The sequence below is a fragment of the Durio zibethinus genome, chromosome 5 (assembly GCF_047325235.1).
Source record: "Durio zibethinus cultivar Kanyao isolate XHJ-2024 chromosome 5, ASM4732523v1, whole genome shotgun sequence".
In the NCBI taxonomy this organism is placed as follows: domain Eukaryota; kingdom Viridiplantae; phylum Streptophyta; class Magnoliopsida; order Malvales; family Malvaceae; genus Durio; species Durio zibethinus.
Window position 1 is genome coordinate 30,708,223 of NC_143166.1, and position 22,542 is coordinate 30,730,764.

Here is a 22,542-nt window from a genome sequence, read left to right on the forward strand (position 1 = left end):
AAAATATCTTTATAATCATCTTATAAAAATTTTGCATGTGGTAATTTATTTGAAAATTACTATAATACACTTATTAAATTATATATATATACATTAGATTTTAACATAATATAAAATTAACTATATACTAAATTACTAATTTCATTAAGATTACCGGAATGCCCTTATGATTCTTTGATTAATAGTTTACACGTGTCTTAAATGACTATAATATCCTTTTTATCATAATTATAAAAATACTCATCTTACTATAAATTAGTTAAAATTAAGATGGTACCCCTTACCATAAGTTGATAAAATTATTATGATGCTCTTACTATCACAATTATAAAAATGATCCTTCTCCTATAATTTACTAAAATTATTATAATACCTCTCCTATCTTAATTACAAATTAATCTTCATATTATAATTGATCAAAACTAATATAATACCTTATATCATAATTATAAAAATATTTTTATGATTTACTTTACAAAAAGTTAACACGTGACTTTTTTAAAAAAATTATTATAATATCATTTTTAAATTACATATTAACGTAATTATAAATATATATTAAAATAATAAAAAATCATTCGCCCGACGTAATGGGATAATGTCGTAGAGGGATAATTATTTTTAATGATTAATTATGACGTCTTATATATTTTTATTTTTTCAATAAGAGCAAAAAAGCAAAGGCTTAAGCTTAGATTGCCCCACCCGCCTCCTTGAATATTCTTCGCCACACAAATTGATTCCCATATTGCGATCACAGATTACACTACGTTCAAAACCTCCCTACCAATTCCTTTCTCCAATGCCAACGGCTTAGGCCCTACTGCCAAGTTCTCTCCAATTTATGACTCAACAAAACCCAAAATATTCTGAAGAATTTTATGTTCTCATTTTAAACAATTAATCCCTGTAATAGAAAAATTTATATGAAAAGAATTAACATTTCATTACCAAGTCAGTGTTTACCTGGAAACAATTCAATTCACTTGAGCTTGAAACATTTAATTTAAAGAATTTTTAGGCTCCAATAGCTAAGAAAAGCGTATCCTGCTCTAGGTGGGAAAAAAAATCCAACTGATTGAAAACTTGAACGACCGTGACCAACCATATAAGGAATGGTCATAGATTTTCCCAATGACTGATTTTTTTAAAATGCATGGTACAGGTTTAAGACCAACAGAAAAGAAAATGACGTAACGGCGATCACACGTTCATGGCCTCCGTTGGATGAGATAAGGTCAGCGAGCTTCTTCCACGTGGTATTGTCATTGTGGTCCCAAAGATAAGGTTACCAGTAAAATGTTTTCCACCCTCTTATGGTCATCATCAGATATTTACTCCAATGGTCACCCTTTCTCCAAAATAAACCTCAAAATTTAGTGATAACATGATAAGAGATAGCCAAAGTTTATCATTATACATAGCAAAGAGGTGCGCCCATCGAATTTGTTATTGCTCGCTGATACTGGTTAGTGTCTCTCTCTCTGTCACCACCTTATATTTTCCTTAATGTTTCATGCATCAACCGTTAACCAAAATCCCGACTCAAATCTTGAATCAACCTTACTAGCCTGATTTTTTGAGTGAAACTACAACTCAGGACCTCAACGTACCTTTTAAAGCAGGTAGAACCAGGCACGATTTCGTATCAGTAAAAAAGTTTCCATTTTTAGTAAACGTTCATCAATTATCAATGTTATTACTTTTATAATATATATTAAGCAAAATATTAATGGGTCAGTATCCAGCTTTTTGCTAGAATAAAGGCTCAATTTATATATAAAAAAAGAGTGCAGTACTAACTTATATTAACTTGCGAAATAAAAGTAGAAATAATAAACTTCAATGTTTAGTTTGGTTAGATTGTGTTTTTTTTTTTTTTTTTTTGGTTTTTTTGTAAATCAAAATTTATTAATAAAATAGCGAGATAAAACTCACCACAGTAAGCAAGTTATTATCACTACAATTCCACACCAAAATCAAAAGAAACGTCTCTGTAAAACAGTCAAGATCGAAGTCAACTCTCTTGGATATTCAGTTCCACAAATTCATTTTTATGTAATCATGCATCAAAAATGATATCAGCTAATTTGCGGTTCAAATCCGATTACTTATAATTCATTTTCCAATAGCCAAACTACGGCCTTCAACTCTTTTTTCTTAGTACCAAAATAAAAAAACAGTAACATGGAGGTGGCTTGCAATGGAACTGCCACAAAGGTTGCACTCGTGGAGAAGCAGGAACCTGTTCTAATCCCCCCCGCTGAAAAAACATTCGATGGCTTGTATCTTCTTTCAAACCTTGACCAGACATTCCCTTTCCGTATAGAGATTTTATTTTCTTACAGAAAAGGAATGGGAAATGCTGCTGAAATCATCAAAGAATCCTTGGCTAAGATCTTGGTCGAGTTTTACCCTTTCGCAGGTTGCCTTACCGTAACAAGGGATGGGAAAATGGGGGTGCGATGCACTGGGGAGGGCGTGCCATTTGTTGAAGCAATTTCGAGTAGCACCATTGAAGAATTGGGTGATATCAGCAGGGCTGATCCTGTGAAGTTTCGAAAACTAGTTCACCATCTAGACAAGGTGGATAGCATATTGGACGTGCCACCATTAACAGTGCAGGTACGTACTAAGCTGCTGCAAAATTTTGCATTTTATATATTACTATCAAAATTGAAACAGCTGTTAAGCTGTAATCTCATGTTTCTGTAAACATCATCAGACTTTTAAGTGCAGGTACTTATCACATAATTTTCATGCTATAACTAGCTTACATGTATCCATTAAATGAAAATTGTATACATGACTTTCTAAGCTGACAACTGTTTTTGGCAAAAATTGAGATGATGGGAGTTAGAAAAAAATGAAATTTTAATGACTCCTGGCTGACAAAGAGAAAAAAAAAAAGGTTGTATCTACTTGTACAGAAAAAAAATGCAAGAAGTAAATTAAAAGAAAAAAAAAAGAAAGAAAATATGTGTTGCCGTTTGTGGTTTTGGGTGCTTACACAGAATGGACAACAGCAAGAGGCAAAGGCAGGAAACGTGTGAAGGGGTCAAACAATAATTTTAATTGGAAAGAGGGTCAAAACAAGAATTTGGTAAAATTAGATGTTGTAGAATAAAGTAAGAATATAATCGATCAAGTTCGAATTAATATAATATTAAGTTTAAATTCAAGCGTAATTCAAAATATGTTACTCAAAATTAGATTCGTATCAAATTTTATTTTTTTAATTCAAGTTTAACTTAAAATAAAAATTGAGTTATTTAATTTTATTCGATTAAACTCAATTAATATATAAAAATAAGTTTGATTTTTATATTCGATAAAAGTTTAATTATTTTACTTAAACTTAAGTTTAAAATATTTTATCAATTAAAATACTTAATATATTAAAATATAAAAATTCGATTAAAATCGTGAACTATTTAATTAAATTTACGAATTATTTGAATTGAATATAAAAATATTTGAATTTGATTTAATTTGTAAGTTAAATTACTTAAATTCATTTTATAATAATTTAATCAAATTTTAATTTTATCATAATGAAATTTAAATAATTTATAAATATTAATGTATAATTTATACTTCTTGAATAACGGAGGTGAAAATTTTTTGAGGGGATCATGGCCATTGCCTGCCACCTGTTTTCGCCACTGACAACGGCTATCTCCTATGTCTAGGGCTATCCATCTTACTGGACCCAAATGTAGATCCGTCACCAGCCCTTGTCTCCTCCGCCTTTTCTCCATTTCCTAAAATGAACTAATCAACCAAAAGGGCACGGATTGATGATACTGATTCAAATTAGAAATTGTCTAGCTTTTCTTTTCTAGATACATTTAATTCAAACACTTAATGTTGTTCCTTGATAGTTCATTACTCATTATGTTTAGTTATTGCATGTGTAACTCTGCTTGATATGGATGCTGGCCTTTGTTATAAGAAAACAAACACCCTTGCTTCCTTTTGTTTTTTCTTTTCTATTTTTGTTATAAATTTTCTTTTTATTTCTTTTTTTATATATTTTTATTTGGTAGAGTTGAGTTTCTTTCCCATTTGTAGTTTTGTTTTACATTATTTTAATTATTATTTTCATTAATCCGCCGCTTGGTCGATGGAATTTTTTTGTATATTGGGAGATGAGAGAGGGTTGCTTCAATTCGAACCCAAGCCTACATATCTCACTAACATTTTTGTTGTCACTGGAGTTATTATTTTCATTATTTGGACGGGATTGAACTGGAGTTTTCTATTAATTAATGTCGTTTTTGGGTTCAGATCACAAGTTTCAGATGTGGAGGGATTGTTCTTGGAATAGTAATGAACCACCATGTTGTTGACGCAAAGGCATTAGCAGATTTCCTGAATTCTTGGGCTGAAACAACAAGAGGCCTGCCCTTTTCTGTTGATCCATGTCTCGATCGATCCATAATATCTCCAAGACAACCACTTATAGTCGATAACCCCCATCCTGCATTTGTGGAAAAACAAAGCGCAGTCAGAACTACATCCCTTCAATTTCAGGAACCAATCGTATATCAATCCTTCTGCTTTGAACCCAAAAAGCTTCACCAACTTAAGGAAATGGCCAAGGAAGATGAATTAGTTGCGTCTCCTACGAGCTTCGAAGTGATTTCTGCGTTAGTGTGGATTATGAGAACCAAGGCATATAAGATTGAACCGAACAAAACTACCAAGATGCTCGCCGCCGTTGACGGCAGGCGAAAATTCAAGCCGGCATTACCTGATTGTTTCTTTGGCAATGGCACCATTATGTCATGTGCCCAGTGCAGGGCAGGGGATTTGGTGCAAAAACCATTATCGTTTGCAGTTAAAAAAGTGCACGAGTCTATCAATGAGGTGAATGAAGACTACATACAGTCAGCCATTGATTATTATGAGTTAACAAGAGGGCAATATCAATTGGAGAATACCTGCTGGATTAGTAAATGGAGTAGCTTGGCCTTCTATGATATAGATTTCGGTTGGGGAAAGCCGCAGCAAGTTGCACCAGCATCGACCCTGGACAATCTGTCTGTGACACTTGCTCAGGAAAAGGACAGTAAGAATATAATTTTATCATTGGGTCTCCCTGAATCTGTCATGAATATTTTCCAGGAGCTAATGCAGTCGGAACTCAAGCCAAAATAAGTCCATTCCTATGATGCTTATATATATTTATTACTAGTGTTAAACCTTTTGGTTGTTCTTAATCACAAAAGCAAGAGCAGTAACTTGACTCCAGCTTGGAGAATGGTTCAATTCTGCTTGTTTTCTTTAGATAAAATCAGGTCTAAATAAATTCAAGAGCTTGTTCTCGTGAAATGAATATTTTGCTTTCTCAGTCCTGTATACTGTGTCTCGTGCCTTGACACTATTGTCAAGTGTTCGGATTATATATATGGGTTAAGACGGATGTGTGAAAGATTTAGATGAAGTTACTTATACATAGTTTGCAAAATTTTATTTATTAAAATTATTAAATCAAAATTTAAATTGATAAATTAAAAAATTTTATTACATTAATTATGTAAAATTTTTTGAAAAAAATCATCAAAAAAAATTTTAGGTCATTTTGAGTTCTAATCAAGGAAATTTTTTATCATTTTAAATTTGACCAATTCAGATTCAAATTAATTTGAGTTCTAATTTTGTTGGATTGTGAACAATTAGGTTTGCTTTATACTTTGTAAAATCATGATGGGAGAGAGATTAAGGAGAATATGTATTTTAATTTGAAAGAAATACAGATTTGAGCATAACTGTTTGAACAAGAAGATCATGTATGTTAATCACTGTTACAAAAATTTGAATGCTTCCACTTGAATTAACTTAAATATTTCAGTAAGGGTTAAGTTGAAACTTAAAAGTTTCTCCAACAAATTGTTAAAAATAATAACTAACTCAAAAGATTTGATGCTATATTTTTTGAAATATTTTTGCATTTGTTAAAAGTACAGTAAATAACAATATTTCAGTACATTATTCACATAAAAAAAATTATTTGTTAAGAATCGAAATGAATATAAATTTGTAATAGTTTAGCAGTACTATGCGATGTTTGTAAAATTCATTTCAAATATATATCTTTTTATTTATATATAAAAGTATAAACTGTAAAAAGGTTAAAAGTAATTAACTTAAATGTCTCTCTATATTTATTATTTATAATTACATTAATATTTTTAAAAAATAAAATAATGTTCAATTTAATTTTAGATCATTTTATATAAATATTTTGTGTTATTCATAATAAAATTATTTCAAGTTTAGATAAATTGAGTTCGAATCTATTCAAGATCTGATGACTTTTAATTTTGCTTAATTCGAGTATAAGTTGAATAAATTATGTTGTTAATTTTTTTATCAAATCAATCATAAATTTAAATTTAAATCATTCGTATAAATATTTTAAATTGAGTAAGCTTTTGCCATCTCTAGTAGTAAGAAGTTTTTGAAGGCCTTAATTATGTGATTTATGCTGTCCTCGGATTGTAAAATATTTTTGTTATTACAATACTTTTTATATTCTTCTAAAGCTAAAATTTATATCCTAATTATCGTTCCCTCTTCAAAAAAAAAAAAAATTATTGCTAAAACCAATTGGAAGTTTTTTGACCTGAACGGCCCTAACCCCTAAAGCCCAAATGCATATCAGGCTGAGGTGAGGTAGAGTGGTAAAATATAAACCAATTTGGGTTCACAACAAAGCCTGTTAGACCAGAAACTCCCGTTAAAACAAAACACCGACTAAAAAACTTTGTTCCACTGATACCCCCACATGTCTGCATCATCTGATTAAATATTTTCAACGACCCAAAATCACGGCTCTGTCTTGATTTGCTCATCATTTCATTACATTACCTTATCGATTCATCTTGCCTTCTTCCTAATTTCTTACCATCTTAAAATTTCTTTCCATCTACTATACGAACAAACAATGTCAAACTATGGCCATCAGTATCAAAAGAAAGAAAGAAACAAAGAAAACTTGAGCATGATGGAGATCTCGGCAACTGCCATAGCCCCTTTACTCCTTCGAAATATGGTTACTTCCATATTTATTTATGCCGACAAATTCCTCTTGACTTTGGCAGAAAAATACAAGCTTCTTGAAATAATTCGATATCTTGTAATCACTTCCTTTCTCTTCTTTCTACGCTTATTTCCTTCTCTTTTCCCTTCTGATTTACAATCTCAACAATCCCACGATCACAAGTTTAAGCCCCCCCAAAACGATAGCTATGTCGTTGCTTCTGGGGTTGGCGACTCGGGAATCGCTCGTGCGCTTTCACAGCTACTATCTAGCATTACTGACATTCCTGTTAGCTCGAGAAAGTATGAAATTGTTCGATCTTTAGCGGAAAGACTTATAGAAGAGAATAGTAGGGAAGACATCGAAGCGTTACGTGAAGTCAACCGTAAAGTTTTGTCTGCGGCTTTGTCGAGGACTCTTTGCCAGCTTGAAGCCGCAATGGTTGAATTGGGGCAAGACAGGGTCGGTCATGATGGTGCGGGACCTGGTCCCGTTCAGTATCGGTTGAACAGGGTTTTACGGGCGGTTCGATCAGTTGGGGATGGGGTGTGGACTAGGGTAGGGAGGGTGAGAGAGGATGTGAACCGATCAGGGAATTCGGCTGAGAAACTGGCTGCTGAGCTGCTCTGGTTGGCGCAGAAATTGGCTGCTTGTGGATTTGAGGAAGAGGCCGTTGAGAGATGGGCATCGGCTTCAAATTTGGCTTGGCTTTCTCTTTTGGCTGGGCCACGTCTTCAAGCTTCCCTGGTTAAGGTTACGGGTACGTTTCCCCATTCTTCTTCCTCTGTTAAATCAGTAGTTTCTCAAGTTGGATGGTAGATTTAAATAAGAATCGGAATTGAAATAAATTTATCACTAAGCAATTAGTTAATTAGGGTTTAATTCATGAAATTCAGTTTTTAACTTCTTCGATTTATTGCCTGATTTGCATGAACTGGAGCCTGGAATATTTTTTGTTGCTCAAGTTTCAGCTGTTGATGTCAATATGGTTAAAAGAAGGGTTACCCCAGAAATCTCCCAGACCAAAAAAGACAAAATGATTACCCCATATGGACGTAAAAGACGTAAAAAGCGTATGCCTAAGTCTTAGTTCCTTCACCTATTCTTTAGGCTGAAAGTGCCAACGGATGTAATATTCTTCGAGCAGGGACTTATGGCTTGGTTTATTTTATGCCAAATTCGAACCCATATTTCGGTGGTCCTTTTTTGCTGCTTCCCACCGTTATTCTTTTAAGTTCCAACGATCCACATTTTCTCATCTGTTCATATCTACTTGTGTTGTCTTCTCCCCATTAATCACCTTGTGAATTATATGACTCTGACTTTTGGCCTTAACTTGGATTGCTTTATTAATACCATTCTTATTCCTTGGGAGTTAGAATTAAATTACTTTAGCACAGCTGCATAGCATGTTTCATTCTTAGCATAGAAGTTAGATCAGTTTATAATAATGACTAAATTTTCGTTTTTTAGGTGTGGGATATCGCATTTATGATATATAGCTCTAGGTGGAGATGGCCTGCTGCTTATCCGTACTTGGCATTTAAGCATATAAACTAAGATAACTACAAATTATTACTAGAAATTTTCTGTAATCCCAAAATTCAATTATTGTTATTGTAAAACCCTTATTAAGGAAATATTCGAGGTCTTCAACTAGCAGTAGACGTGTCTCTTTGGTAATCTCATGCGCTCTGACATTGCTCCAAGTGCAAAGAGATTGCGAATGAGGTCTAATAGACTTGCGTAAGTATTTGCCTTCATAACTGAAACTTTTCTAATTTTATTGGAGGAATTGCTAAATAAGTAGTCTTATAAGCTATCAAATTTAATGGGCAGTTTCTTCATTCCATCCTCTTTCAAAATATCTGCAATCAACACCAATTATACATATTTGCTAAATCATGACAGCAAGGATCATGATTTATGCATCGGCAGTCTTCATTTTGATCTTTCAATAGGATAAGGACTCAAAAGAACGTATATGCTTAATTTGATAAATTTGGGAGGTTCTAGTTGAAATTTGTAATTGCCACAGTTATTTATTCAACAGAAACATCTTTCGGCGTCAAACAGAGTTTCTTCTGTGAATGTATTTCGATTCTTGAAAATAAAAGATTGATGTTGTTCTCTACTTTTGCTTAATTATTCAAACATGCAGCATTCTTATTCAAACAAGCTAAGGTTATGGGACTGGAAGTGGAAGTGGAAGAGAATGAACAAGGCAACAAAAAGAGCTTTGGGCAAACAATGATGAAGATGCTAATGTCATGGTTGCCATTGCTGTGCAGAGCTAGCAATGGTGCTGATGCGCCAGCGCTCAGCATAAGTGAAAGAGCTGAGCTAGAGAAATTGTTGGAAGAGACCATAGAAAAACTAGAACAAGAGGAGCAAGAGCAAGTACTGTCCCTATGGCTTCACCATTTCACGTATTGCCCAGCCTCCGACTGGCCCAACCTCCATGCTTCGTACGCTCGCTGGTGTACCACTTCTCGCAAGCTCTTGTTCTTCCGTTGAAAATGTAAACTTGAATATCTTGTGTAACACAAGAACAGGTCTACTCATCATCAGGATATTAAATAAGTTGTATATATGGGTAAAGAACCTGCTAAATGCTATAATTCTGTCAATTCTTTAGTCATAATCCAAATATGTTCATAGAGGAGAATTTTGGGAATTTCCAAGTAGTAATATATCAACATAAAAGAAGTCACACATAGTGGTTCGACTTCAATTGCTTATATTCTCGAATGTAAATATAGAGATTGTAAAGAGCATATAACACAAAAAACAAATATTGATCTCATTCTAAAACAATTTTAATTTTCACGTTTTTTAGTGTGTAACCTATGAAATATTTTTTATCTTATATAATTTGATGAATTTTCCCTTTTTTTTTTTTAATATCCTTGCAAAACCTATCTCCCATATGAAAATAGTGATTATAACACTTTCTCGTAAATCTTATAAAACTTATTATTTGATCACCAAAAATATCAATTTATTAAGAATTTTTATCCATTAAGATCATGTTTGATGCACAAGATATGTTAAGATAAAATATAATAAAATTAGATTAAATAATATTATTTTATCCTATTTTTTATGTGTGCAAGGATTAAAATAAAATAATTTACTTATTAGTCACAATTATCATTGCTTAAAATTATATAATTTAAATTATTAATATAATTTTTAAGAATATAATAAGATATTTAAGTTCAATATCATTAATTAAAAATAATCATCTCCACTTTGAGAGAATTAAATTATCCTATATTAAGAGGATAATATTTTTTCTTATAATCCAATATTTTCTTTAAATATAAATAAAATATAATATAAAATGATTATCATCCTATATATCAATTATCTTATATATCAAACATGACTTAATTATATAAATTTAATCATCAAATAATTCTCTAACCAATAAAATTTCATCGAAATTCAAACTAATTCTGATTTAAATTTTGAATAGATATCTAACAGAGAAATCAGAAAAATCTTGACTAGTCCATGCGGTCTTGATATCTGCAAGAGGTTTTTTTTTACAAATTAAACGTATCATCATTGTATAAGAAAATTCATAAAAATGATACGTAGTATTTGACAAATTAAGTTACGTATGCATTGACAAAATATAAAATTTATATATTATATATATAAATAGTATACAAAATTTATAATATATAAATTTATATATTATATGCACCGATAAATGACAATATATAAACATTGTCATTTTGAATCAAAATCATTAATTAGAAGAAATTTAACTTGAAGAAAATTATAAATCAAAATCATTAATTAGAAGAAATTTAAATTCTAAGTTGTTAACAAATCGAGAGTTTCTAAAATAATTCAACATTAGGTGCATGATACATAGTCTCGAATTTATCGAAAAAAGCAGGAGGATCAAAATGCTATGATGCTATCCATACAAATGAATAAAATTATGAACATCTCACGTGGTTATATTATACACTTGCATTAATGTGAACAAGAAGGGTGATAAGTTTGAAAATTGATTTATATCAAGATAACATTAATTATATTATTCAAGAAAAAGAAAAAATATATATTGTCACATGCTATGTTGTTAACCATAAAAAATCAATATATATGTATCGAATCCAATGATATGTTGTTTTTCGTATATAGATTAATTTATTTATCTAACTAATTTGGAGAATCAAAATGATGATGCTACGCATACAAATGAATTAAATTTAGTAGTTAACAAGCTCATTTTTTAAATTTGATTTTGTTAGATTTTTTCATGAGTTATTATTAATTAATGATTTTAATTTAATAAAATTGATTGATAAATTTAATTTTAATATGAGATAAATATGATAGTGCAATCAATTTTATTTAATTATCTAATTATGAGTTTTGTACATCTTAATAGGTCGGTGTAATTTAATAATTGTGTAGATCTTTAATTTGATAAACATTTAATGAGAAGGTTATTAAAATTATTTAAATAATGAGTTAAGATAGGTTGGTGTAATTTAATAATTGTGTAGACCTTTAATTTGATAAACATTTAATGAGAAAATTATTAGGGTTATTTAAATAATGAGTTACGATCCTCTTTTCACTTTTCATATTTAATAACTGTTTATTAAAAAAAATCGTTAGGAGAGAAAAAAACGAAAAAGAAGATCATAATCACTTCAGGATCATTTTACTTTCATAATTTCACAATAATTATTTAAATAGATATGTCTGATCTCTTATATATATATATATAGTGTTTTTAATTTGCACATAAATATTTTGGAATTGTGTTTATAGATTTATCAAAAAAAAATATAATTAATTAGTGGATAAACTCAATTATTTATTTAATCTAAGATTTCATTTGAAAACTGAAAAAAAATGAAATCAATTATAAAATATATTTTTTGATAGGAGAAAAAATTTCGATGAGTTTCCAAATAAAACTTGCTTAAAAATTTACTCACATACACTTAAAATATTGGTTTGAGCTGCCGTTTGCTTAAGCGGAATCTTAACTCCTTGTTTCACTGTAAATGAATCAAAATGATGTCATCGGTAGCTTGATTTGGCACCGTATTTCAATGGGAAACATCAAACTTTTCAGTTCCTGTGGATGAGTAGACAATTGACTAAAATTGGAAAAAATACAAGCAAACAACTCTTCCTTAATCCTTTGACAGGGAATTTACGGATTTATTACTTACTATTCCGCGTTAATGTACTAAATTGAAAAAAAAAAATTGATCAATCAATTTGATTTTTTTTTTATTTTTCAAAGAAATTATAACTCTTACACATTATATATAAAAATATTTATTTATTATGAAAAATTTTATATCCACGCATCTACTCTTTACTAAAAAAGTTTTGGTACTAGAGAGTTCAGGCGAACACACGTGTTTTGTTCTTTTTTTTTTTTTTTTTTGCAATTATTGACGATGCTTTCTTGCTATTGGATTCATGAACTGAAATTAAAAAGAGAAATACAATTTTTTTTCTTTTCTTGTTTTTTTCTTCGTTATAATTTAAAAGTAAAAAATAAAATATTAATTGAATTATGTAAAATTAAATAAATTTTTGAAGAATTAAAAATCAAAATGCAATTTCCAATAACAAGCTCTGTTTCCCCCGTTAGGTTCAATGCATATACGGGACAAAGAATCATGTCTGTTATTAATAAATTATTTAACATGCAGCTGCTAGAAGTTTTCTTTTATATATTTCATTTATATGAATTGCAGTGGGTGGGGATGGTGGATAGAAGCCGTATGAGCATGGAGCAACACGTCAAACTTGGGGAAACAATTGCACTGAAACAAATACTAATAAATACATATAAACACTGCTTTCAGTCTTCAATTATACAACAGCACGTGGTGTGCGCACAGCATTTTTGTCATCATCGAAAATACTAGTACGATTAGATCTGTGGGAAAGCGATGCTGTCTCGGCGTAACTTATCTAAAGAAAGAAAATGTTTTAAAACCATGTGTGTGTGTGATTTTTTTTTTCTTTTTTTGGATATCGTTCTTGTCCAGCTAAGGGTTCTTTAATGTGCCAAAAAAAAACATTTATTTTAATATGGTGGTTGGTTGTTGCATGTCCATATCATTTGAATCTTGTCAACTTGATGTTGGTTCCACTTTTGCATTATTTTGTTTGATTTGGTTTAATGGCAGGGACGATGGCACCTTATTTATAAAGTTATAAATGGTGGGTTCATATGATTGCATTAAAATTTAAAATTTTTTTTATAATGCAAGTATTAATATAAGATAAATCATAAATTAGTTTTATTAAAATATTTGAAAATAAAATTAATTTATTAAAATAAACATTTAAATTTACATAATATGGCAATAATTTGAGATGCTATATAGTTAATAAAAAATAAAAATTATAGAAAGAATAACTGAGATAAGAAAAATATATTAGTATTATTTGTCTACTAGTTTGTTTTTATAGTAAAAGTAGTTTTGATTTTACCAATTGCAGTGGCAAGTATACAAATTATTTAATGAAATTATTAGTATAAAAGAAATTGCAATTATATTTAAATATCAACGAATTAGCATATAATTAGATATATTCAACATAAATTATACTAAGCTCAAATACAGGGAGATTTCATTGATATAAGATTAAATTTCCCTATAACTCTGTTTTTTCTATTGCTATGTTTTAGTTTTAATAAGAGAAAAATTAATCTGATTACCCCTAGACCTAGAACAAATATAAAATGGTGTGCCAATTTTTTTCTCATGGACACATTTTGATATATATATATATTAAGAAAAACAAAGCCCTCCAATAAAAAAAGAGAAATGCTAAAGTCGAACCTTAACTTTACGTCTTTTTAAAATTTACTTGATTACTAAATCAAATAGTTGAAGACGATATATATATTTTTAATTCATAAAAAAGCAAAGCCTTGTTATAAAGAAAACTTGATTTGAATCCAAATTCTTATATCAACCTTAAAATATCTTTATTATTAGTTCAAAAGGCAAAAGATACATTTTCATCTTTATATTTTAAAGCAAATGAGACATTGATACAAATGAAACATTAAAGGCGAATCCTAGCTGCAATCACATCAATAAGCGCCTCTCAACATCAGTGTCCTTGAGAGAAGTTTGAAACTAAAGCTTAAAAAGGCAGGATCGACCCACCTTTCCTCCTTTGCAATCATTAATCTTCCCTAGCTATTATTAGCAGTCAAGAAAATTTTAAGCTTCATAAAAAAAATTGGTTAGATCCCTTTTTCTCTCAAATTTCTTCATAATTGAAGAAGTCTTCAAACCGGCTATAACCTAGTCTTTTTTTTTTTTTTTAATCCAAACTTTCTGTATTTGATTCTATTTGATTTTATGTTGTTTACATAAAAAAATTTTTTTTTCTTTTTTTTTTTAAAATAAAGTAGGCATTTTTATTTTTTTAAAACACATTTTGTATTGTTACTAATAAAAGAGTGATAGAGAGATCAGATGCCCTGAATTTAGTATTAAAATATTTTTGTGATAAACACTGATCATGATTCAAGAAACTAGAGGTTGAGTTGAGAAAAATTCTGAATAAAAAGAATTGATTGTACAAAGATAATGATATTCATAATTTAATTTTAATTAAATTAATCAATCGAATTGATTTAATTTTATTAATCAATCAATTATCGAATTATTTTTAATCTGTTATCGAATGATTTTTAAAATTTTTCATTTTTGATTAACTTTGAAATTTTAATTAAAATATTAGAAAATTTATATATAAAATTAAAAATATATGAATTTGTCAATTTTGTTTTAAGTTATTAAAGTTTTTAATTTAATATTTTGATATTTGAATATTTTTTAGATAATTTTATTTAATTTATTTCATATATAAAAAAATAAAAATTTAAAATATAATATAATTTTTTTATTTTATTATTCGATTTATGTGAATTTTTTTATTAAAAAATTATTTGAGATAAAAATAATTTGGACTTTCAGTATTTTCAATAATTATTAAAAAAAAAATAGCTTTCAACTTTCAACTTTTTTACACGAAACCAGCTTTCATCTTTCATCAAATAAAAACAAAAAGTTAACTAGGACACTAGGGTACTGATTACAAGTTAAAAAGAATACATGACGTGACCACTTGACCAGTAAAATCTTATTGACAACTCACAAGCGATTATTACACAGCGACTATCGCTAGCATTCCTCAATATTCAAAATTCATATACGATCATTAATAAAATATATATTAGTGTATCGAATATAATTTTTTTCTCTATCATTTTTTTTTCTCTACAGATTTTGTTGATGAGAAAATTTGCTGACAGGGGCTATACTGAAAGACATAAAATTCTCTAATTTTCTTAAGATCAAGCAGGTTTAAGCTGTTTCGTTTTAGTTTTTACAACATTAAATTTCCAACCTCAGGCGTTTAATTAGGAGAAATTACTTCATCTTAGACTCTATAAATGGGCAAAATTTGTATAAAGATCTTTAAAAAAAGTTTATAAAATTTTAAAAAAAATTAATTTAATAAAAATATAAATTAATAGATTGATAAAGTTTAATGTAAAAATAAATCGTATGTAAAAAAATTAAAAAAATTATTTATAATTCAAATTTGATCAATACTTATTTAATGATAAAAATTTTATCAATACTTTTACTAAAAAAATTCATTTAAAAATATATCAAAATTTATTAAATTTTTTTTAAAATTTTACACATTTGATTTATGTAATTAGATTTTTTAATCTATCTGTTATAATTTTCAAATTAGTTTCTATTTAATTATTTTTTATAAAAAACTTAACAAACTTCTACGAGGGAATAGGCCTTTAGGGATACTTTGTTTTTACGTTTAGTGTCATTTGTAAACGCCATTAAATAATTCATGATATTTACAAAAAATATCACTAGAAACGTCAAGAAAAATAGTGATATTTTAAGAAGAAAAAATGCCACTAACTTAGTGGCATTGGTGTTAAAAAATGTTGCCAAATTTTGTGAAGTTTTGAACACACATTCCTAATTTTGTAATTTAGTGACTTTTATGCACAAAAATGTTGTTAAGTTTAGTGGCTGTTTTTGATATAAATGTTGCTAATTTTTGTAATTTAATCACATTTTTCACTATAAATGTTGCTAAATTAAAATTTTTATTTTTTTATTTCTTTCAATATTTATTATTATAATTAAATAAAAAAATATTGAAAAAAAAAACAAATTTAAATTCATAAACTGAATATTATAAATATTTAAATATATAAATACAAACATTAATTTTTTTCATTTTCAGACACAGTAACTTTAACATCTCAATCCTATATTGGAATAATTTGAAGTTTCGCTATGATATATAAGTTAAAATCTAATCTTAAACTTACGAGGTATTTTTTATGAGGATAAAATCGTGAGGCTTTCAGGTCAAAGCAGATAATATCTCACAAATTGGATGCAAACTTTTACAAATAGTATAAGAGAAGTCACTAGTCATATGAAAGCTAAATGCTACGCTGTGGGAGTTAAATGCTATACAAAAGAGCTTTTTTTAGAATCCTAGTAAGTGGTGTGATTCTATGATTATGTGTGTTTTGTGTTAAGTTTATCCGATATTTGATGTGATTTGATGGATTTGTGTGTTCAAAATAAGAGAAAAGAGGATTAAAAAGTGATGAGAGAGAAGAAAAAGAAATATGGCTTGAATTTCATCGTGTTCAGGTCAAGTAAAAGGAAATCAGAGGCTGAGAGAATGCTATTGTGAATTGTCTATGGTTAATGTTTTCTTTAATGGATTTTTTCATTATTTTGCAAAAATATTTTCAACTATTAAAACTATTTTTTAAAAATAAAAAAGTACGTCATTCACTTCGTAATTACCAATGGTATTTAACGTCAAATTCAACAAATACATAGATAGAAAGATCAAAATGTTACACATTTTGACAATAAAAAAAATTAATAAATTACATTTTGAAGGTTGGAGAGTGGAGACTAAAATGATATTCGGCGCAAAATTCGGAAATCACGTGTGGTATTTACTTTTCCTTTAAAGCTAAGATTTCTATCCTAATTATCATTCGCTTTTCTAAAAAAAAGAAGAAAATTACAGGTTAAACCAAATTGGAAGGTTTTTTTTTTTTTTTTACCCAACACGGGCCTAAGCCCTATTGTATTTCCGGCTGAGTTGGACAAGAGTTGTAACTTAACCCAAATTGGGTTTCACAACACCGACCAAAACAACTGTTCCCACATACCCCCACAAACCTATTCAACATTTTCAACTACGCAAAAATCACAGCTCCCTTGTCTCTTTGTGCTTATTACTCGTTATGTTGCCCTACCAATTCATCCTTCCTTCTTCCTCATTTCTTAACCTCTCAAAATTCTTGCTTTCTATTTAAACAAACCAGATTTAGTCAATTTTAAGCCAACAAAATCAAGAAGAAGAAACAAAGAAGATATAGGCATGATGGAGAACTCGGCAACTATGATCGCTCCTTTACTCCTTCGAAATATGGTAACTTCTGTATTTCTTTATGCCGACAAATCCCTCTTGAACTTGGCAGAAAAATACAAGCTCCTTGAAATGATTCGCTATCTTGTTATCAGTTCTTTTCTCTTCTTTCTACGCTTATTTCCTTCTCTTTTCCCTTATAATTTACGCTCTCAACAATCCCATGATTACACGTTTAAGCCCCCCCAAAAAGATAGCTATGTCGCTGCTTCTGGGGTTGGCGACACGGGAATCGCTCGTGCTCTTTCACAGCTACTCTCTAGCGTCAATGACATTCCTGTTAGCTCTAGAAAGTATGAAATTGTTCGATCTTTAGCGGAAAGACTTATAGAAGAGAATAGCAGGGAGAACATCGAAGCTTTACGTGAAGTCAACCGTACAGTTTTGTCTGCGGCTTTTTCGAGGACTCTTTGCCAGCTTGAGGCCGCAATGGTTGAATTGGGGCAAGACGGGGTCGGTCATGATGGTGCGGGACCTGGACCCGTTCAGTATCGGTTGAACAGGGTTTTACGAGCGGTTCGATCAATTGGGGATGGGGTGTGGACTAGGGTCGTGATGGGGAGGAAGGATGTGAACCGATCAGGGAATTCGGCTGAGAAACTGGCTGCTGAGCTACTTTGGTTGGCGCAGAAATTGGTTGCTTGCGGATTTGAGGAAGAGGCTGTTGAGATTTGGGCATTAGCTTCAAATTTGGCTTGGCTTTCTCTTTTGGCTGAGCCGCGTGTTCAAGCTTCCCTGGTTAAGGTTTCGGGTATGTTTCCCCAATCTTCTTCCTCTGTTAAATCGGTACTTTTCCAAGTTTGATGTAGATTTGAATAAGAATCCCAATTACAATATATTTATGATTAAGCAATTAGTTTGTTGGCGTTTAATTCATGAAATTGAGCTTTTAACTTCTCCGAGTGATTGCCTGATTCTGCATGAACTGGAGCCTGGAAGACTTTTTGTTGCTCAAGTTTCAGCTGTTGATGTCGTATTTGTTAAAAAATGGTTATGGGGTTACCCCCCCCTTAAAAAAAAAAAACTTTGTAAAAAGCCTAGGCCTTTAGCCTAATTAATTGCTAAGTCTTAGTTCCTTCACCTATTCTGTTGGCTGATTAGTGCTTAGTGTTGAAGATTATTCTACGAGGAGGGACTTATTCTTTCTGGCGCTTGGTTTATTTTATGCCAAATTTGAAACCTGTTAATGCTGTTTGACCAATATTTTAGTGGTCTTTTTTGGCTGCTTCCCAGTTCCCACCGTTAATCTTTTAAGTTCCAACGATCTACATTTTCTCATCTTTTCAGACCTACTTGTATTGTCTTTTTCTAATTTTATAAGAGGAATTGCTGAATATTAAGCTATGAAATTTACTGGACAGTTCTCTATTTCACCCTGTTTCAAATATCTGCAACCGACACCAATTGTACATGTTTGTTAAATCATATGACAGTAAAGATCATGATCCATTGGGTGAGTCTCCATTTTAGTCTTTCAACAGGATAAGGACTCAAAAGAAAGTTTTTGATTAATTTGATAAATGAATTTGGGAGGTTCTAGTTGAAATTTGTAATTACCATAGTTATTTTTTCAACAGAAACAAGTTTGAGCATCAAACAAAGTCTCTTATGTGAATATATTCCAATTTTTGAAAATATAAGATTGATGTTATTCATTGTTTTTGCTTAATTATTCAAATATGCAGCATTCTTATTCAAACAAGCCAAGAATGTGGGACTGGAAATGGAAGAGACTGAAGAAGGCAACAAAGAGAGCTTCAGGCAAACAAAGATGAAGATGCTAACGTCATGGTTGCCATTGCTGTGCAGAGCTAGCAACGGCACTGATGTGCCAGTGCTCAGCATAAGTGAAAGAGTTGAGCTAGAGAAGGTATTGGAAGAGACCATAGAAATGCTACAACAAGAGGAGCAAGAGCAAGTACTCTCCCTGTGGCTTCACCACTTCACATATTGCCCATCCTCCGACTGGCCCAACCTCCATACATCGTACGCTCGCTGGTGTACCACTTCTCGTAAGCTCTTGTACCTCCTTTGAAGATGTAAACTAGAATATCTTACGTAAAACAAGAATAAGTCTATTCATTATCATGGTATTAAATAAGTTGTATATATAGATATGAACCTGCTGAATGGTTTAATACAATCTATTCTTTTAAGTCATGATCCAAACATACTCATAAAGGAGAAATCAGAAAAATCTTGGCAAGTCCATGCAGTCTCGAGATCTATTGCAGGAGATTTCTTTTTACAAGTTAAGCATATCATCATTATCTAAGAATAGTTAATAAAAATACTATGTAGTATTTGACAAAGTTATGCATAGTATAATCTTTTTTGACAAACTAAGTTACGTATGGTATAATCTTTTTAATGCATAAGTGGGCGCCTGGAAAAAAAACAAAAATCCTGGATCCCTCACATGCAATTTTTTGTAAGATCCAAGGAAATTACTACAGCAAAAACTGCTTTGAGTAGTGGTCAATTTCTCTGATGTTGATAGCTGTTGGCTCCTGCAAATCAAGAATTCTTTTCAAACATAACTCTTTTCTACTTAACAAAGATATTTATTCAAAACTGTCATAGTATTTGTCAATTTCGCTGTAGAAGAATACCTTTGTTATTGTTCCAAACAAAACTTTGTTAATGAGAGTTGCAATAGGACCAGTTAGGCGTAAACCAACTTTAACAACACGGATTGCATTGCGCATCGCCTTAAGCAAAGCGGCCATACGTCAATCCTGGTATTGGTTCCTCCATTGAAGATGTAAACAAGAATATCTTGTGTAATACAAGAATAAGTCTACTCATCATCAGGATATTAACTAAGTTGTATACATAGATATGAACCTGCTGAATGGTGTAATACAAGTATATTCTTTTAGTCATGATCCAAATATGTTCATAAAGGAGAAATCAGAAAAATCTTGGTAAATCCATGCAGTCTCGAGATCTATTGCAAGAGATTTCTTTTTACAAGTTAAACATACCATCATTATCTAAGAATAGTTCATAAAAACACTAAAATAGCATTTGACAAACTAAGTTACGTGTGGTATAATCTTTTTAATAGTTCATAAAAATACCTAGTATTTGACAAACTAAGTTACGTAAGGTATAATCTTTTTAATGTATAAGAGGGCACCTCGAAAAAAATAAATCCTCGATCCCTCACAGGAAATTTTTTTGCAAGATCCAAGGAAATTACTACAGCAAAAACTGCTTTGAGAAGATGTCAATTTCTCTGATGTTGATAGCTGTTGGCTCCTGCAAATCAAGAATTCTTTTCAAACGAAACTCTCTTCTACTTAACAAAGATATTTATTCAACTGCATAGTGTTTATCGATTCTGGGTATAGAAGAATACCTGGGTTATTGTTCCAAACAAAACTTTGTTAATGAGAGTTTCAATTGGACCAGTTAGGTGTAAACCAGCTATAACAACACGAATTGCATTGCGCATCTCATTAGGCAAAGCGGCCAAACGTCAATCCTGGTATTGGTTTAAGTGAAAACCTACAAGAAAACTATTGTGCCGAGATCCAAGTTGAGAGCCAAAATCCTAAAATCGCAACAAAAAAAGAGAGAATTTAAGGGTAAAAATAGGAAGTGTTTTCTGCGTTTGCACTTTTATACTTAAGTCAATGATCGGTTGTAGAAGATCGAAAGGAAAAAGAAAAATAAGAAAAGTAAAAGAAATAAGATTGGATGATAGTACCCGAGTGACTATTTATAGGCAAAAGGTGAAGGTTCGTGGGGCAAAATAGTGATATAATCAAGTTGATGTGGATCTGTACATGTCAGGCCAACCTAACATGTTAGGTCAACCTAACATGTTAGGTCAACCTGACATGTCAAGTCGGCTCAAAAGTCAAAAATATTCTTGACTATTTGTTGATAGTCTCTAATAAAAGAAATGACCAATTTGACCTTAGAACCCAAAAATACCCCTAACATTCCATTCCCCCATCGAGCAATCTGAATATCAAACTGTACATTGTGGACTTTGTCGATTTGGAATATGCCAACTTGCTATGTGATCAAAGGTGCTGAACTTGACCTTGAGCGTGGGTTTCAGATTATACGTTTAATTGATCTATTCTACAGTTGTTAAGGTGAGTGACCTTGTATCAAGGTGGGTTGAGGTTGGACCCAAAAACTTATGAGTAATTGTTGATATGACTTATGTGTTTGACATGGTGCGTACTGATGTAAGACTTGTGTTTTTTTTTTTGGCATTGAAAATTGATTTTCCAATTTATTACAAGGTTGACCTGACATTTGGCCTGTTTGGTCGATCCAGCCTAGAGTTTTTTATCAGTCTTATTGGTTTGGATAAGCGAAATAACCAATATACCATTTTGCTATCTGAAAATTGCATTTAATAAGGAAAAAGGTATTTAGGTGGTAGAAACTAAGAGCTACGAAGGTGAATGGTTATCCTTTTTAGACGTTAGGGACACGTGGTGTGATTTAAAATGATCATCTGATATTTGTTTTGGCTATATAAAGGGCCCTTTGGGCCTTCATTTTTTACTTTTACAACTTTTTTATTCTCAGGCTAACCTAATTTGTTTAACTTAAAACTTTTTATCTTTCTCTTGATCATCTTCCTTTTTTATTTTTTCCTTAGTATGTATCATTTTCTCTTTTTTTTTTTTTATAATATCTTATTTTGAATCTGGAGAGAGTGGTGTTAAAAGTTATAAAATGAAGCCATGAAGAGGTCAATTCAAAGGTTAGGTAGCTGATGATTTGGTCCCTTTTTTTTTATTATAAGAAGGGACTACTTTAGGTCAGCTTTTTAGGTAAATTTAATGACAATCACAAAGTAAAAAAGAGTCGAAGATAGTGCTCGTACTAAGGGAGAGCAGGTCAATCATGGGATAGATGAACTTATAGCCGCAGTTGATTTTGACATTGAAAACCCCCTAACTAAACCCATTTTTGAGGTCAATTTGGCTTTTTCG

The 22,542-nt window shown here is 30.7% G+C and overlaps 2 protein-coding genes and 1 pseudogene across 3 annotated transcripts; all 3 read left to right on the forward strand.

Annotated features, from left to right (window-relative positions):
• The first annotated feature begins 1,929 nt into the window (after positions 1-1,929).
• On the forward strand, positions 1,930-5,459 carry LOC111282700 (omega-hydroxypalmitate O-feruloyl transferase-like). The gene is made up of 2 exons (XM_022870903.2): positions 1,930-2,625; positions 4,291-5,459. The coding sequence occupies exons 1-2, from the start codon at positions 2,188-2,190 to the stop codon at positions 5,161-5,163; spliced, it is 1,311 nt and encodes a 436-aa protein (XP_022726638.1). The 5' UTR covers positions 1,930-2,187; the 3' UTR covers positions 5,164-5,459.
• Positions 5,460-6,774: 1,315 nt separating this feature from the next.
• Positions 6,775-9,903, forward strand: LOC111282164 (uncharacterized). The gene is made up of 2 exons (XM_022870141.2): positions 6,775-7,808; positions 9,210-9,903. The coding sequence occupies exons 1-2, from the start codon at positions 6,953-6,955 to the stop codon at positions 9,563-9,565; spliced, it is 1,212 nt and encodes a 403-aa protein (XP_022725876.2). The 5' UTR covers positions 6,775-6,952; the 3' UTR covers positions 9,566-9,903.
• Positions 9,904-17,449: 7,546 nt separating this feature from the next.
• On the forward strand, positions 17,450-19,493 carry LOC111282457 (uncharacterized; annotated as a pseudogene). The gene is made up of 2 exons (XR_016342291.1): positions 17,450-18,326; positions 19,261-19,493. The product of XR_016342291.1 is annotated as an uncharacterized LOC111282457 (transcript).
• The last annotated feature ends 3,049 nt before the right edge of the window (positions 19,494-22,542 follow it).